This window comes from Polypterus senegalus, chromosome 16, assembly GCF_016835505.1.
Source record: "Polypterus senegalus isolate Bchr_013 chromosome 16, ASM1683550v1, whole genome shotgun sequence".
In the NCBI taxonomy this organism is placed as follows: domain Eukaryota; kingdom Metazoa; phylum Chordata; class Cladistia; order Polypteriformes; family Polypteridae; genus Polypterus; species Polypterus senegalus.
In genome coordinates, this window is record NC_053169.1 from 86,490,131 (window position 1) to 86,508,095 (window position 17,965).

General features: G+C 40.2%; 2 protein-coding genes across 2 annotated transcripts; one reads left to right on the forward strand and one right to left on the reverse strand.

The window, feature by feature from the left end:
- Positions 1-1,027: 1,027 nt before the first annotated feature.
- Positions 1,028-15,136, reverse strand: LOC120516416 (calmodulin-like protein 12). The gene is given in 3 exon segments (XM_039738062.1): positions 1,028-1,519; positions 14,612-14,619; positions 14,677-15,136. Coding segments are annotated over 3 exon segments (960 nt in total).
- Positions 15,137-15,392: 256 nt separating this feature from the next.
- On the forward strand, positions 15,393-15,842 carry LOC120516565 (calmodulin-like). The gene has a single exon (XM_039738325.1). The coding sequence runs from the start codon at positions 15,393-15,395 to the stop codon at positions 15,840-15,842; it is 450 nt and encodes a 149-aa protein (XP_039594259.1).
- The last annotated feature ends 2,123 nt before the right edge of the window (positions 15,843-17,965 follow it).

The following is a 17,965-nucleotide window of genomic DNA, read 5'->3' on the forward strand; positions in this document are numbered from 1 at the left end:
AGTGAAGTGAAAAAAGTGAAGGACTGAGAATTACTCCTCTGGTTTAGACTTCAAATCATTTGGATGATATCCTTAGAAAGAGGATGAAAATCTAGGATATGAGAATTACCTGACATAGCAGAGTTAATGCACTAACCAGCCATGAAATTCAATTATTGATCAGGATTGATTTTTAATTAAGTAACCGGGTTAGAACAAAAACCCGCGGCCACTGCGGACTGACTTTGTCCATCCCTCATCTAGAAGCTCTCTGTAATCCTTTGATTCACTAAACATATTAAGAAGATGGACAGACAGAACTGCAAGTTTATGCCCTTTGCTGGAGCAAATATAACCACTTACCTCTTATCAAACCTGCTTAACCCATTCCCGAAGCAAGGGATCTGCAGGCTACTCTTGTAACACAATGGGCAAGACAGGAACCCATTATAGGGCGTTGTCACACACACATACAGGTCACCGGACGAACCTAACAATGCACATCACGGAATGGATCCCATGTCATTGCCAATGTAACCTCCATATTTAACAAGCTTAAAAAGAAATAACCATGCCAGTTAAAATTTTGAAACTGTTGTTTAATTAATTCTGTTCTAATACAGACCTCCATTCATACTCTATGCTGCTAACTTTTTTATAGGTTTACTGAATGCTGCCAAATTCAGCACAATTTACAGCAGATATTTGCCATTATTGATAATTAAATGCGTCATGATGATCTACAGCAATTACTTGAAGTAATTAAAAGTAAGTAAAAGCGGTTGAAAGAAGAAGATAACTGTTTACAATTTCTAAAATGTTATTACTAAGAACGAATGAAAGAATGTGCAGAAGTAACCAGTGCAGGTATTAAACTGGACACTCTGCCATTATCCCCTCTTTCTCGATAGCCACAAAGATCAACCTTTACATAAGATGTACTGTACACACTGTATCACATTTTATGCACAGTATACACTATTTTATAACTGCCACAGCAACATTTCACTTCAGAAAATCCATTTATTATCACCCTTTTTAGCACTGACTACTTAGCAGTCATCATCCGTAGAAATTCCTCATAATTGACTTGTCCGTCTCCATCAGCATCGGCCTCTCTGATCATTACATCGATTTCCTCATCTGTTAATTTCTCCCCCAGGTTTTTCATGACCTGCCGCAGTTCAGCAGCACTGATGGACCCATCACCGTCCTTGTCAAATACTTTGAAGGCCTCACGAATTTCCGCTTCTGTATCCGTATCCTTCATTTTCTTAGCCATCATGGTCAAGAACTCATTGAAGTCAATTATTCCATTCCCATCTGAATCCACTTCGTTGATCATTTCCTGTAACTCTTTGTCAGTTGGGGCCTGTCCCATGGATCTCATGACAGTGCCCAGTTCTTGAGTTGTAATGGTACCATCGCCATCTTTGTCAAACAGTGAGAAGGCTTCCTTGAATTCAGCAATCTGTTCAGGGCTCAGCTGGTCAGCCATATTTATCAGTAGTGGTTCAGAAGGCCAAGTGACTGACTCTCCCTTTAAATCATGTTTATCACGATGAGTGCGTGTTCAAGACTGCCAAGTCTCACAGGAAATGAGGCACACCTGCTCTTACCAATGGGAAACAACCATTTCTGAAGGGGTGGCAGTGGAGAAAGGAGCAAGTTAGCTCATGTGCCATACTTAGTTTCAGACATTGTGGACAAGATGGAAGAAAGCAAATATATTTGGAATATTTCATGTGCATTGTTTCTCACTGACACCTTTCGTCATGTGTTTAATTCTGTAAAATTATTTATATAGTCTTCTCTTTTGCGGAAGAGTACATGACCAATGAATAATACAGCAGTAGTGGGCCTTCAGCTTTACTGTGGTCTCTTCAGCAGAAAAATGTGAAGGTCCTTTTGGCACCTTCAAATTTATTTGCTGCCCTCACATGGAATACAAATCATATGTACTGTTTGGTGAAATGTAACGTATCTGGATTTTAAAGTCGGCTCCACTAGAAACATATTTGATTCTGTATCAGCAGATGTGCCCAAGCAATAAAAAAACTGCCTTATTACATGAGCTCAGTTTCTATGAGGCAGAGGATAATACGTGACACTCTAGGCGACATTTAGTGCAAAAAGGCACAAAGTTCAGGGGGACAAATAAAATATATTATGTATATTATAAAATATATTTTATACATTATAATTGATTCAGTTTTTGAAACGTGTTTAGCATGGTGGGAATTGTTTTTTTAAATATATTTTATGATGAAAGTAGCTATTCTATTAATTGATGCATTACATCTTGCCTGAAGAAGGGGCCTGAGTTGCCTGGAAAGCTTGCATATTGTAATCTTTTTAGTTAGCCAATAAAAGGTGTCATTTTGCTTGGCTTTTCTCTCGATTGAATGAATTAATTTGTGTGTGCCCGACGATTTAGTGCAAAAATGTGTGTAGTACTAGGGTGTTGTACCGTGTTAGCCATTATGAATGCAGAGAAGAGCCAAGCAAAATGACACCTTTAGATTACATCTTGCCTGAAGAAGGGGCCTGAGTTGCCTCGAAAGCTTGCATATTGTAATCTTTTTAGTTAGCCAATAAAAGGTGCAAAAATGTGCAAAGTTCAAGGGGAAAATAAAATATATTTTGTATATTATAATTGATTCAAACAATTTTTGAAACTTGTTTAGCATGGTGGGGAATTACAATTCTTTTTATATATTTTATGATGATAGTAGCTATTCTATTAAATGGTTGAATGAACTAATTTATGTGTGGCCCACAATTTTATTTAGTCACATATAACCATGAAAATTGTGCTTAAAGAAAACTGTATATTTTGCTTTCTAGTACATTTATAACTAAAGTAAATAAAATCCATTCATCCATTATCCAACCTGCTATATCTGAACTACAGGGTCATGGGGGTCTGCTGGAGCCAGTCCCAGCCAACATAGGGCTCAAGGCAGGAAACAAACCCTGGGCAGGGCGCCAGCCCACTGCAGGTAAATAAAATCGTTTAACTTAAAAAATATATATATTTTATTTTTTACTTATTAGTTTTTAAGTATTTGACAAATGATTTTTCTTTAATCATTTTTCATGAACGGGAAAAAAAGTATTACTAACTAATATAGCTGAAATACCCGGCGTTGCCTGGGAGGGAAATAAAGTGTTTTTTTAATTGTTTGAGAAAAATATAATTAAAACACACACATACACAACTTAAAAAATAAAAATAAATTAACAAACAATGAAGACTCAATAATGTGCTTGTCTTGCGGTCTTGTATGTATGTTATCATCCAGTTGATGCTCGGAAATGGCCAACTCTATTTTATTTCAAAAGAAACAGGGGAGCAGTGGTGCTCAAACATAAAGAACTAGCCAACCCGCGGCGTACCATACGCCACATAATCAGGCTGGTTTTTTAATGATTTTTAAGCACAGGGAGAAAATTAACATTTGAAAAATCAGTAATGTAATAAATCAGCAAGAAAAGCAACATTATAACAATCCACGGAACGAACCAACACACAGTCGTCCGTGACTGAAAACTGGCTCATGTGCCCACTTCCAACTCGTCACTCGAGTCGTTGTCGTCTTTGCACAGTCCAGATGCACCTGTGACTCACGTGGACTTTCCGTGTTCCTGCAGGAACATCTAAGAAGACGCATGTTTGTCGCGGATGCGAATTGCTGTATGTAGCGTGTAAAACAGTTTGCTATGGTGCATGCGGCCGTGCGTCACAACCGAAAACTCGGTTTCTAAAGACTGCTTACTTCATTGTGTTTTGACCTCAGTTGTAAAGGATTGTTTTAAGGATCCCATGGGATACCCCTCGCAAACCGTTTTACACACTGCATATGGCGATTCACCTCCAGCGTGGCTCCTTCCTGCGTGCGCCATAGGTGTCTTACTTGTCGGTGGCTTAATGAATCCATGCCCCTTCCGGCGTGCTTTCCATGGTTGTCTTGCCTTAGTGAATTATATATATACAGTAGATGTTGGCAATCACCTCCAGTTCGCCCTCTGGTGGTCGTTCCGAGTGTCAACTAGATGATAAAATGCATACAAGACCGTAAGATCACCCCCCACCCTACCCAGAAAGGAATGGGTTAGGGCTGATTTCATCCTGCAGTATTTTTGGTTGACCATTGAGAAACATGTGTACTAAATTTCATGAAAATCGAAGTGATGCGTACGTATATCTCTCTCTCTCTCTCTATCTCTATCGTAGAACTACAGATAAAATTCCGTTACAACGAACTAAGGACCTAAAAAATATTTCATTGTAACAAAATTGAATTGTAACGAGATTCTGTATTTGTTACTATTGTGGTTTCTTTAACTTGTATCCAGGCATTTGCAATCATTTCAATAGCTTCTTTCATGTTAATTTTAATCTTCTCCTGCCTACAAGTTATGCTGACGAGAATTTTTCTCAGCATTTCCTTGGGATAATACACTTTCAGGGTGCTAATGATGCCCAAATCCAATGGCTGAAGCGCTGCCGTGCAATTGGGTGGGAGGAATTCAATGCGAACATTATCTAAATGTGGAAGCATTTTGTGGGCAGCACAGTTATCAATCAGGAGCCAAATCATTATTTCTTCTTCATATTGTGAGGTTTCTGAACTCTTTTGAGACCCCCACTCCCCCACCCAACGGGAACGACACACTAAAGTCAGTGTCTGTGGAAGATTGTTTGTCCGTTGCTGGGGCAAGGCAACATCAGGTTCATAGTGCTGCAGTGAAGCTCCACAGAAGCAAATCATAAAAGATCGGGATCGCGCTATAAGTCTCTGCCTTGCACCCCAAAACACGAGGCTTAGTCTCAGTACTTTAGCAAAACCAGCTTTATTCAGCTTGAAACAGGAACAGTACAGTTATTTATTGTAGCATGATCTGCCACTCTGCTATACCAGTCAGGCAGGATCGTGGCCAGATCAGTGACCAAGTAATCCTGTTATCTGCATTTACAATGTACGTGCTCCTAACCTTGCATCACCCATCGAGATCTTTTCTGTTTACTTTGGCGGAGCCTGTGAGCCTGCTGTTGCCCTGTACAAACACGGAGATCGTACTTCGGGACGCTCTTCTGTGTGCTGTCTAGTTCGGGGAGGTCCCAAGAGAGTTTACAAACCTCACATTTTCTTGAATGAGTGCCGCATTAATAGGAACGTTTCTTGAACGAGCATCACTGAACCACATAAAAATGGCTTTTTCGACGTCTTCAAATGCAGCAGTTCACATACTTTTGCAACCCGAGATGTTTCTCCTTTTTTTGCTCTATCTTTCAAGAAAATCGACAGTGTCGATGGCGAAATTCCCAATTCACTGGCAACGTCTTTTTTCTTTTTGCCGCAATCGAGAGCTGCAAAAAATTTCAGTTTTTTTTTTTTTTAAATATGCACTGTTATCGTTTTTTCGTGTCTGCCGTTTCTATAGGAGGGTGACAATGAGCTCAGTTCCAATGGATGTTTTTCAAATGTTGATGAGCAATAAGCAAAAGGTACCACTGAAAACAGCAGGAGACAAAAAAGGCAAAAAAAAAACAAAAAACAGTATGAAGAAAGAAAGAAAGAATGACAAAGTTTCTGTTTGGCACAACTGTGCCTCGGCCACAGAACTAACTGCTCTATGGATGATTCATTCAGGCATTTCAAGGTCTTTTGGCCACTTTGTTGTAATGAAAGTATCTGCTGAATGTACTTCGTAGTAACGAGATTTCTATAGACTCGTGTCATATGGGGAAGCTGTCGGGACCATAAAAATACTTCATTGTAATGAAAATTTCGTTGTAAAGATATTCGTTGTAATGGAATTTTACCTGTATATACCCATCCATCCATTCCAACCCGTTATATCCTAATTACAGGGTCACGGGGATCTACTGGAGCCAATCCCAGCCAACACAGGGCGCAAGGCAGGAAACAAACCCCGGGCAGGGCGCCAGCCCTCCGCAGACCTGTATATATATATATATATATATATATATATATATATATATATATATATATATATATACTGCTTGTTGTTACTTTACGGGAACGTGAGATGTTTACGTTACTCAGCAGAGAGGCGCTCTAGAGCAAATGTCACTTTTGTCGTGAATCCACGCCGCGATTTTCAAATGTGTAAGGCCTTGTACTATTTCTGTTGCAGAGGAAGACGTCCTGTTGTGTTGGCCTAGGCAGGTTATTTCTTAAAACAGTTCAGCTGGAAGGTTGCGCTTCGCTCTCATTTCTAAGATGGCTGCGTCTACGGGCAGGATCAATGGGCTGCGAGTCGTTGTTATTCATATTGTCCTTTTCGGCTGGTACGTGTTCACTGTATGGAGGAACTGTTCCGTGACTATCACGGCCAAACACCCGGGCGCAAAGACATATGGGGGGCGCTGGAAGTACCTCACATTTATCAATCTGATCCTCCAGACAGTGTACTTTGGAGTATGTATATTGGCTGACATTACACAGTTGTGGTCTTCTGTGTTTAGGCACAAAGAGTCTCAAGTCAAAGTTAGAGACAACTTCTTTGCTTTGCTCGCCTTTCCTGTGGGTGCAGAGTCCGAAAAAAGAAAAAGCACTAACGTACAGTACTTCTCAATTGAATGGACAGTTTATTCATCAATGATGTTACCACTTCTTAAATAACAGGAATTCAAGTAAACCATTAATTAAACCATTGTGTTAATGATTTTAGTTTTAAATATTTTTAAAGTGACATTTTTAAACATTAAATACTATTTTGTATTCTCAGTACATTTTATTTCTAAATAAGTTATAAAAACCTTACTTGTGGCTGATCAGTCATCTTTAATGGCTCACTTTGTGTTTCAAAAATAGGATTGCTTTATTACAATGGATCGCGTATGTGGTTTTGGGGGTGAAGTATTTTACACTACATCCCTGTTTAACGTTATTTTGATTTGAAACTTACAAATCTGCACACTGAATGTAAAAATATTTTTATGTATTTGTGTTTTTATTGTTAATTTTCATAATGTGTTTAGGTGTTATTCAATATTGTAAATTGTTTGAATTTTTCTGCATATAAAACTTAATGTTGTCATTTTTATTTTCTTTAAAATATTTTTCTTTTTGGGCGACACGGTGGCGCTGCTGCCTCGTAGTTAGGTTCACTTCCCTGCGTGGAGTTTGCATGCTCTCCCCGTGTCTGCGTGGGTTTCCTCCGGGCACTCCGGTTTCCTCCCACAATCCAAAGACATGCAGGTTAGGTGGATTGGCGATTCTAAATTGGCCCTAGTGTGTGCTTGGTGTGTGTGGGTGTGTTTGTGTGTGTCCTGCGGTGGGTTGGCACCCTGCCCAGGATTGGTTCCTGCTTTGTGCCCTGTGTTGGCTGGGATTGGCTCCAGCAGACCCCCGTGACCCTGTATTCGGATTTAGCGGGTTAGAAAATGGATGTATATATATATATATATATATATATATATATATATATATATATATATATATATATATATATATATATATATATTTGTATATACGAGGTGCGATCCAAAAGTTCCCGGAATGCATTTATTTAAAAGCATACACACCAAATAACAAGTAATGGTGAACATTTCCTTCAAAATAATCACCCGCTGAGTTGATAACACCAATCCCAGCGAGATATCAACCTTTCGAAGCACCTCTGGAAGTCGTTTTTTGTCAGTTTGTTTATGACGTCGGTTGTTACCGCTTGGATTTCCTCCACCGTCTCAAATCTGCGTCCCCTGAGCCTCATCTTCATTTTAGGAAATAAAAAAAAAAAAATAAGACGGCGCTAAATTAGGGGAGTACGGAGGTTGGGGAATGCCAGTAAACGTTGTAGAAGCCAAAAATTTACGCACAATCAGAGATGTGTGAGCTGGTGCATTGTCGTGATGCAAAAGAAATGACTTGTCAGCCCACATCTGAGGAGGTGTTCGGCGAATTCGATTTCGCAAACGCCTTAGAACATCCCTGTAGAACATTCACCGTCTGTCCTTGTGGCACAAATTCCTTGTGGATGACACCCTTCACATCAAAGAAGCAAATGAGCATTGACTTGGTGTTGCTGTGAACTTGTCGAGCTTTTTTGGGTCTTTCAAATCACTCATTTTCACGAACAACCCTTCACAGACACAACCGAAGTTTAAACGAGAACTGCGACTTGAAAAACAACTGCGCTGACGTTATAACGCGTGATAACAGCTCTCAAGGACAACTTGAACTGCTATCTAGCGGCGATTGATATAACCAAACCTTTCTGGCTGCAGAATAAATGCATTCCGGGAACTTTTGGATCGCACCTCGTATATATATAAGCCAAATACCACTGACTTACTCATCATGAAATCTCCTGAACCATGAGGACTTGGGACTTGAAATTTAGAATGTAGGTTACCCTTGGCCCATAGGTGTTCGCTAAGAAACGGTTTTAAAAATTTCGTGGTCCAAGCGCGTGCTGTCTGGATGTCTGTCCGCTTTTGACGAGAGAATTACTTAAAACCGGATTGTTTTCTATAATTTGCTTGAACTTTCCGGTTGATTTTGCCACTTCTCTCATAGCGCTAAGTACCTTTGCTTGTGGTACTGATGTATTTATGCAAATCCAAGTGAGTTGCTGTGGGTCGAGAGCAGGGGGGCGGGGCCTTCCTCATTCACTCGCCAGCCTCTGTTTGAGTTGTTCTACGTCTCACCACGTGTTGGAGTGCAGCTTGACTCTGCTTAGCTAGCGATACCTGTTTGTTCAACAGACATTATCATCTACAGATTGTTAAGGAGTAACGTTTGACGTTTTTGAGAGAGAGATTAGAGCTCCATATGTTTTAGAGGGTACCTGCTGATTGCCAGAGATATCACAGCCATGTGCTTTTCTCCCCTGGCGGGTAACGCTCTCCCGTCAGAGCTAAACACGATCAGATACAGTGCCAACATCTATTGATTTTGAAAGTTTGTCCTGTTTCATTACTATGTGGGCGAAGTCACGGGGTACGGCTAGTCAAAATATAATAACAAGAGGTTGGTTTTAACGTTCCACAGCTGCACTGAACACATGGTTTCCATTTATATACGCAAAACGTAGGTGAGGGAGCGAATCCGTGCGCTGTAATTTAATTATATTTCAATTCAATCAGAGTCCCATTGAAAATGGTTCCGCTCGGCACGCGTGCCGTTATGTTGCCGACCTTGATCTAAATTATTCATCTGGCAGTAGAAAGTATTACGCAACTTTAACGTAAGTAAATTAGGAGACTGAATGAAGATTTAGCCCAAAATGTATGCACACATTTTCTGAATAATTTGTAGTTTTGCTCTGCGGAAGGGGGTGATGATCCCAAAACGTGCCAGCTGTTTCCAGTGGTGTATTGTGAAACTTCAGCAATACGTTGTGACCGACTCCATGAACAACAGTAAAAGGACTTCTACCTGCAAGTTATTAGAAAGTTATCACCCATATTTGCAGATCATTTTCAAAAACTAATCCATGCGTTCGTCTCTTCTTGGTTTGACTATCCCAACTCACTATACACTAAGAGTTAAACCAGTCCACCCTCCCTCGTCTGTCTTCAGCTAGCCCAGACTGCCAGCAGGCACATGAAAACGAAACCACAGGACACCAATTTCAGACTCTCCTCAATAGCTTCCTGATAACTATAGGTCTTATTTGAAAATGCTGTTTGTTTTTAAGTCTCCTCTTATCCTACTGGCCCTCTTAGATCCTTGCTCTCCCCCTCACAATCACTGAGGACTTCTGACCAAAAGTTACTGGTTGTGCCAAGGTCTAGACCAGTGTTTCTCAACCTTTATGTCCTTGGGGATCCGTTGAAATAATATGCATGTTCTAGGGAACTCCTACATAATAATTTTATCATTATTATAGTATTTTTGGTACTTGTGTATAACAGAAGACACGGACGGCACTTCCTACCTATTCTAGTGTTGGGCTGTTGCTTAATTTTCGGAGTTTAAGTTATTATTAGACTGACCTACCTGTCTATAGGTCCCTAATGTCAATGTCACCTTTGGGTGCCTAATGTTATAGACGAAAATCCGATTTGCGTCACGATAATAGAAAAGGGTACTAGTCGTCCGCGCCGTCCGTTTAGTGCACATGTACCATCATAAGGAAAACACGTATAACATAATATAATAATAAGTGCTATACCTAATCGTCTATTTGCAATTTTCAAAAGAATAAGATAAATCAAAGTAAAATGCCATGTAAACAAATGTAAGTGCCAAAGAAATGTTATTCTTGAAACCTATATGATTAATAAAATTTACTTATCTAGCGTGAAACCTGTGCCTCATTTTCATGGTTAGAAATTTTTATAAACTAAAAAAAAAATGAAAAGATGATGGTAAATAAAACAGACTAATAAAACTAAAGCAGGCCGTGCTTTTAAAGTGCACGAACGAAATGTATTCGAACAGAAATTCAATATAACCGAACACTTGTTCGAACCATGAAATTTAAAAACAGTGCGCGCATGACGTGATGTGCGTCTGTAACTGCGTCTGACTTAGTCAGCATAACCTCAAAGTAACAAGTTAATAACTTTGCGATAATTATTGTTAATAGTTTTATCATATTCTTATATATCAACATAAAAATGACTACTGATTACTATACAATAGCTAGAACAATATCGAAAAAACTGCGAAAAGCACGACAACCGGACACTTTTGGGGTTATCCATCCATTATCCAACCCGCTATATCCTAACTACAAAGTCACGGGGGTCTGCTGGAGCCAATCCCAGCCAACACAGGGCGCAAGGCAGGAAACAAACCCCGGGCAGGGTGCCAGCCTACCGCAAGGCACGCACACACACACACACTTGGGCCAATTTAGAATCACCAATGCACCTAACCTGCATGTCTTTGGACTGTGGGAGGAAACCAGAGCACCCTGAGTAAATCCACCCTGAGTAAATCCACTCAGACGTGGAGAGAACATGCAAAGTCCACGCAGGGAGAACCCGGGAAGCTATCTACTGCGCCACCGTGCAACCCCTTTTGGGATTATGCTCGAGTAAAAAAAATGTAATTTTAAATTTCGTATGTGCTCAAGCAGCGCCACCTAGCGATTTGGAGCATTAAAATCGTTTTCGAACGCCTGCCCTATAGCACTTAACGCATGCTTGCTTATTAGCTCGAACTGTATTTAAAAACGCCAATTTTGAAGTTTGAATACTCAAACTGTTGTTCGAATAATTAAAAAACACGGCCTAAATGAAAAGAAAACAAAAGAAATACATTGGAAAACGGGTCGTGGGGAAAACATACAAACTTTTCATATTAATGAGTGAATACATACCTGCACGCTAGAAAACACATAGGATTGATAAGAGCCTGGCTGAACTTCTCATGTTTCTTGCTTGAAACCAGTTCGCATTAACAAACACCAGTCAACTCATTAGCGACACGACCGTAAGTTGCTGTTTGATAACTGAAGCACAGACAGCATTGCCGCACATCCTAGTGGCTGTTAATACAACTAATGCGAACTTGAATTTATTCCTTTTAGAGACGTTTCATTATTTTCTTCCACTGTTTAACTGTGTTTATTTGCCACTGCTATTCATTACCATTTCTCACGGAACCCTTAGCGATGTCTCGCGGAACCGGAACCCCGGTTGAGAAAAGCTGGCCAGGACTTCGGCTCAGAGGGGACCATGCCTTTGCAGTAGTTTGGGAATCATCCTCCCTGTTATATTGGGTCTGAAAATCTTTTTTCCTTAGCCTTTAAAACCCGAGTAAGCATTCTGCTTTTTTATATACTGCATCAATTATATGCGAATAAGTACACTATATGCAATATGTGTATATAATGATTGCTATTATGCACTACTTTCTGAAAGAATGAGAAGGGTAGATACTGTAATGCTTAAATACATGAAGGCGCATGGCAATGTTAGCAGTACCCACCTGATTAAACATTAAAATTTTGGGCATTTAACCAAAAAAATATGATATTCACCCTTTCATCCATCCATCAATCTGCTAACCCACTTATCCAGAGCAGAGTCATGAGGAAGATGGAGCTGCTCCTAGAAATCATTAGGCACAAGGCTGGAACAATCCCTAGACAGGGCGCTAGCAATTACAATGATAATGCATTTAAATTCATTTATGATCACAAGAAATGCATGTATTTTGTTTATTTCTTTACTAGCCGTGCCCCGCGGCTCCGCCCGCGTAGAAGTGAAACAGGACACCATGTTCACGCTTCCCCCTTCCCTCGGCCTGCAACCTCTGTCTCGGATTAGCGCGAATATATGGCTTCTGCAAGAGAAGTCGTAAAATCAACCAGAATATTCTAGCAAATTATAGAAAAATCCGATCTAATTCCGTTAAGTAGCTCTGTCGTTCGCCAGCTAAGCAGGGGTAAGGTGCAGACCCCAAGTGGGTGAGAAGGGCCAGGCCCCCCTCTCCTAGGCCTCTGTGCCTCTCTCGGATTTGCGCAAATAAAACTTACTGCAAGTGAACTATGACACAAAGCGCAATGAGAGAGGTTGTAAAATCAACCGGAATGTTCAAGCAAATTATAGAAAAAGCCCCGATCTAAATCCCTTAAAAAGTTCTCTCATTCGCTAGCTAAGCTGAGGTAAGGTACACGCCCCGAGGATGACCCCGCCCCCTCCCCTCCCCTCAGCCCGCTGCGTCTGTCTTGGAGTCGCGGAAATAAATCAGCACCGCAAGTAAACTATGATTCTTAGCGCGATGAGAGATGTCACAAAATCCAACTGGAATGTTTAAGCAAATTACAGAAAAAAACCCGATCTAAATCCGTTAAGTGCGTCTTTCATGAAAAGCGGACAGACATACTGACGTTTGATTTTATATACATGGAGTCTAACCATCCCCACAACCCGCTGCTTTGCCCATGTAAGGAGGGGGGGAGAGAGAGATGTATTTACTTATTTAATTCTTTACTAATTTCATAGCACCACAAGCAACATGAAATGAGCCTTGAACTTTAAACTTGAGTTTGGTTCTGAGAAGCAGCAGAGCTAAGTACTGAGCCAACTTATCACCCAAGGTGATGAATCACTGGTACATTTCAATGGCAAGACTGGCAGGCTGCACAAATATTAACTAAAATTGAATGTCCTGGAAACTGTGGAGAGGCGTTACTAAAGAAGGTATAAACTTGGTTGTTTCTTCATTTGTGCTCAAAATCAGTTTTATTGACAGGGAGTTGCGTTGCATTTGCTGAACAGTTTGACCTCCTCAGGATGTTTAAAGCAGGACCTCATTGATCTCAAGGCAATCAATCAATCAATCAGCGTAAGGTAAGCAATTAAGCTCAGATTGGTTAACTTGTAACTGGATTGACTGCTCTGTAAAGGTGTTAACACACTACAAAAAGACATTTTATGCATTTTTTTTTTTCTTTACACCACAAAGCGGCTTCTATTTCAGGCAGCTAACCTCAATTTAATCTACAAATATAATGGATGACAATATGGTAATTTTATTCCTTACAGAGAGATGATTCAAATTGGTTTGCATTTTCCTAAAATGCCGGCGCCCTGCCCGGTGTTTGTTTCCTGCCTTGCGCCCTTTGTTGGCTGGGATTGGCTCCAACAGACCCCCGTGACCATCCATCCATCCATTATCCAACCCGTTACATCCTAACCACAAGGTTATTTTTTTTTTCTCCAGCCTTTGGAGTTTTTTTTTTTGTTTTTTCTGTCCACCCTGGCCATCGGACCTTACTCTTATTCTATGTTAATTAATGTTGACTTATGTTTATTTTTTATTGTGTCTTCTATTTCTCTATTCATTTTGTAAAGCACTTTGAGCTACATTTTTTTTTGTATGAATATGTGCTATATAAATAAATGTTGATTAATTGATTGAAGGTCACGGGGGTCTGCTGGAGCCAATCCCAGCCAACACAGGGCGCAAGGCAGGAAACAAACCCCGGGCAAGGTGCCAGCCCACCGCAGATCACTGAAACATGAAAACTTTAAAACATTTTGTGATTTTACTAACTTGTAGAAAGATTTATTGTTAAAATGTAACAACATTCTTTTTTTTTTCAGATACAAGGTTACAAGCAGAAATGAATATCAAAAATCTAGGAAGGTCCTTGACTTTGCTCAACACCATTTAACAATCACATGCCAAGATAAAGTTCAGTGTGGTCTATCATGGAATTCTAACAAGCGTGAAATTAGCCCAATTCTCTTATTTAATAAAGCAGTTCCATCCATTCAGAGGGGCTGCGGATGGACAGCACTGCATGGGACATCAACAAAAAAGACGACACATTCCTGAACACACCTACATTGAAGCAAATTGTCGCAGTTTAATGCCACATGAACATCATCTGTATGTGGGAGAAATAACAGACTAAGAGGGATAATATTCAAAGTCAGTAGCCATTCTATATAAGGGACAATGGCACAGTAAAATATGAACAAGTCAACATTTTTCAGTTTCTTCCCCGCTTCTCTTTTATCGGCCCCCACAGTGCAGCTGCTTACCACCAAGCGCTCATCCTCATGTAAAATATTCAAACTAATAATAACCCTTACGGTTGCTCAATTACATACAGAACAAAATGGAAATTGCCCTGCACCTTAAAGCTAAGAATACAATTATGGTGCAAAATTTAGCAATGCTTTTCTTACTCGATGTTCTGCAAACCAAAGGATTTGAAAAATAAATAATTTGCTGGCTGTCCTAAAAGACTAACTGGGAGCGCTTTACTTTGAGATCATCATCTGCACAAATTCTTCATAGTTCACTTGTCCATCTCCGTCCGCGTCGGCCTCTCTTATCATTGCGTCAATTTCTTCGTCTGTTAATTTCTCCCCCAGGTTCTTCATGACCTGCCTCAGTTCGGCTGCACTGATGGACCCGTCGCCGTCTTTGTCAAATACTTTAAAGGCCTCACGGATTTCTTCTTCTGTGTCCGTGTCCTTCATTTTCTTAGCCATCATGGTCAAGAACTCATTGAAGTCAATTGTCCCGTCCCCATCTGAATCCACCTCGTTGATCATTTCCTGTAACTCTTTGTCCGTTAGGGTTTGCCCCAAGGATTTCATGACAGTGGCTAGCTCTTGTGTGCTAATGGTACCGTCGCCATCTTTGTCAAACACGGAGAAGGCCTCCTTGAATTCTGCAATTTGTTCTTGAGTGAACTGGTCAGCCATATCATCAGTCTGATGCCAAGAGAGATATGAATGAAAGAGGTGGCATGCAGCAGCACAATAACTCTGTGGTATGCTGGGTCTATTTATAAATCAGCCTCTGCTGTGTGCCCCTCCCATAATAGGCGGGGCCTGTTTCATCACATACCTTTCTCATGAGACTGGGCTGCACCATTCCAAGCATTACAAATATACTTATCATTATCTCTAGCTAGCCAGTCCACACTTCATCTTTAATTCTCGATTTTAAACCACCAGAATGGCTGACCAGCTGCCCCCTGAGCAAATAGCTGAATTCCGAGAAGCCTTTGCTTTATTCGACAAGGATGGCGATGGTACCATTACTTCTAAAGAGCTGGGGACAGTCATGAGAGCCTTGGGCCAAAACCCATCAGAGGCAGAGCTACAGGACATGATCAATGAAGTGGACGCAGATAGCAATGGCATTGTAGATTTCACCGAATTCCTGACCTTGATGGTCAAGAGGATTAAGGACATGGACAGTGAAGAAGAAATCCGCGAGGCCTTCAAGGTTTTCGATAAGGATGGCAATGGATCCATCAGTGCTGAGGAACTTCACCTGGTTATGAAAAACCTTGGGGAGGATCTAACAGATGAAGAAATATACGAAATGATCAGAGAAGCTGACATTGATGGTGACGGCCAAATCAATTACGAAGAGTTTGTTCAGATGATGACTGCAAAGTGAGGCAGAAGGTTTTTGCAAATGGTTCTGTCGTGTGTATTTCTCAGAGTGAAAAAGAAAGTATTAACAAAACTTAAAACAGATATGCTTTTTATGTTGGATGGAAATTTGCTGTGTGTTGTGGTAGTAACAAATTGTACTAAATAACATTTCTACTCAGTGTTATGGCACCTTGCAGTATCTCTTTATTGTTAGGATTACTTAGGGTGGGCTGTTTTCCTTTATTGCTGCAAGCAATTAGAACATTTAAACCTCTGCATTAATTATTTAGGACACAAAAGAACCCTAAACATTGACAGTGTAATAGAAAGTTGGTCCTACTCTAATAGAAAATAGAAAACCCCTTTGTTTAAATCATATACCTCTCTATGATGCAATATGGATGCAGATGAGCGATTTGAAAAATTTCAAACTGTATATTAATTATCTATGGACAAAACATTCCAAACAATATTGAGAGTGTCACGGAAAGTTGTTCCTAATCTAAAAGAAAGGAGCAAAAAATATCTTTGTTTAAAATGTGTACCCTCTATGATGTAACAGTCAGGCAGATGAGCTACATCTTAAGTAAAACTTAATGAAAAGTTTTTTGTGGTTACATTTTTATTAAAATGATTGAGAACAGATTGCACTTAGCTTATTAAACCTGAGAACTACCAGACTTGATTAGCATTCCCCACCCCATCCCAGGTCTCAAGTACAATGAAGTTCAAACAATGGTACGTACCGTCACCCTACTGTCTTTACCAGCACTAATTTACTCCACTACTGCTGTTATTGGCTCCTTGACTCTGAAACTGAATAAGTTTATTCTTTGAATAGATGGAAGGGAGACAAGAAAATGTGGGTCTAAGCTACTGTACATCAGATTTATAGGTTAAATTAAAAAAATATTTTTCTGTGCATTAACGACTTCTCCAAGTAACATAACAATCTGAAATTAGCATTGTGGAGTCATGGCCTGTCCAGGCACTGGCACATGGCAAGAAACAGCTCTGAATGGAGCACCGGTCCATCATAGGTCCCATTTATGTACACATCGACTCACAGTGGGCCAGTTTAAAGTCATCAATTAACCAAACCCTCGGTGGGATAAAAAACAAACAAAACAAAAAAAAAACTCTACAAAGGCACAGGGAGAACATGCAAACTCCACACCGATGACCAAGTGTTGGATTCAAACCCAGGCTCTCTCATGCAACAGCACTAACCACTTGGCTACTCTGATGCCCATATTTTCATGTTTCTTACAAACAAGGGGCGGCCTTAGGCATGTGAAAACTGTGCACCTGCACAGGGCTGCCACGCCAATATATATTGAATATAAAACAGAAAGAGAAAATAACGACACAGCTAAAAACACAGCGGCAAATTTCGACAAAAGTTAAACGCTTGTGTCATTAGCACGAGGCGGCTATGCAGTGTCCACAACGGACGTGGCCATCCGCCATGCATAAGATACCACGGCGTTTCTCAACCTTTAAGTATTTGCGACCCAAGTTTTCATAACAGTTTTAATCGCGCCCCCCTAACGTTTTTTTGAAAGGAGCCCACTAATACCAATTTGTTTTTTTTTAGTTAATGATATTTCATAGATGCATATTTTATTATACTTACTTAACTTTTATCGACATTTATCTAACACTATATTTTTTTTCTATTATCAGAATGTAGTTTAAGTTAATTTGTTTTGGTTTCAATAGATGTATTTTTCATATTTTTGATTCTTGTTTTCTTTTTTTCACATCTTCGAACCCCTTTTGTTACTTCGCGCCCCCCTAAGGGGGGCCCGCCTCACAGTTTGAGAACCACTGAGATACCATATTGACATTAGCGGGCGAAGGGGCCACCGATTCTTTCTCTGCCCAGGGCCGGCACGAGCCTAGAGCCGCCCATGCTTACAAACATTTCCACATTAGGATTGTGTGTTTCAAACTGGCGTCTGAGGCAAACTCGAGCTCTCTGCCTGATTTAATCCAATACTAAGGTGACAAGTAAGAGTTTTATTGTACTATGTACACATGGCATTACACTTGAACATAAAAAGTACGATTTTTTTTATTGTACTACTAGCTGTCCCCCATGGCTCTGCCCATGTAGTAATGAAACAGGACAAACTTTAAAAA

Bases quoted from the DNA above. Each gene is read 5' to 3' on its own strand.
- LOC120516565 (XM_039738325.1), top strand. From the start codon at position 15,393: ATGGCTGACCAGCTGCCCCCTGAGCAAATAGCTGAATTCCGAGAAGCC.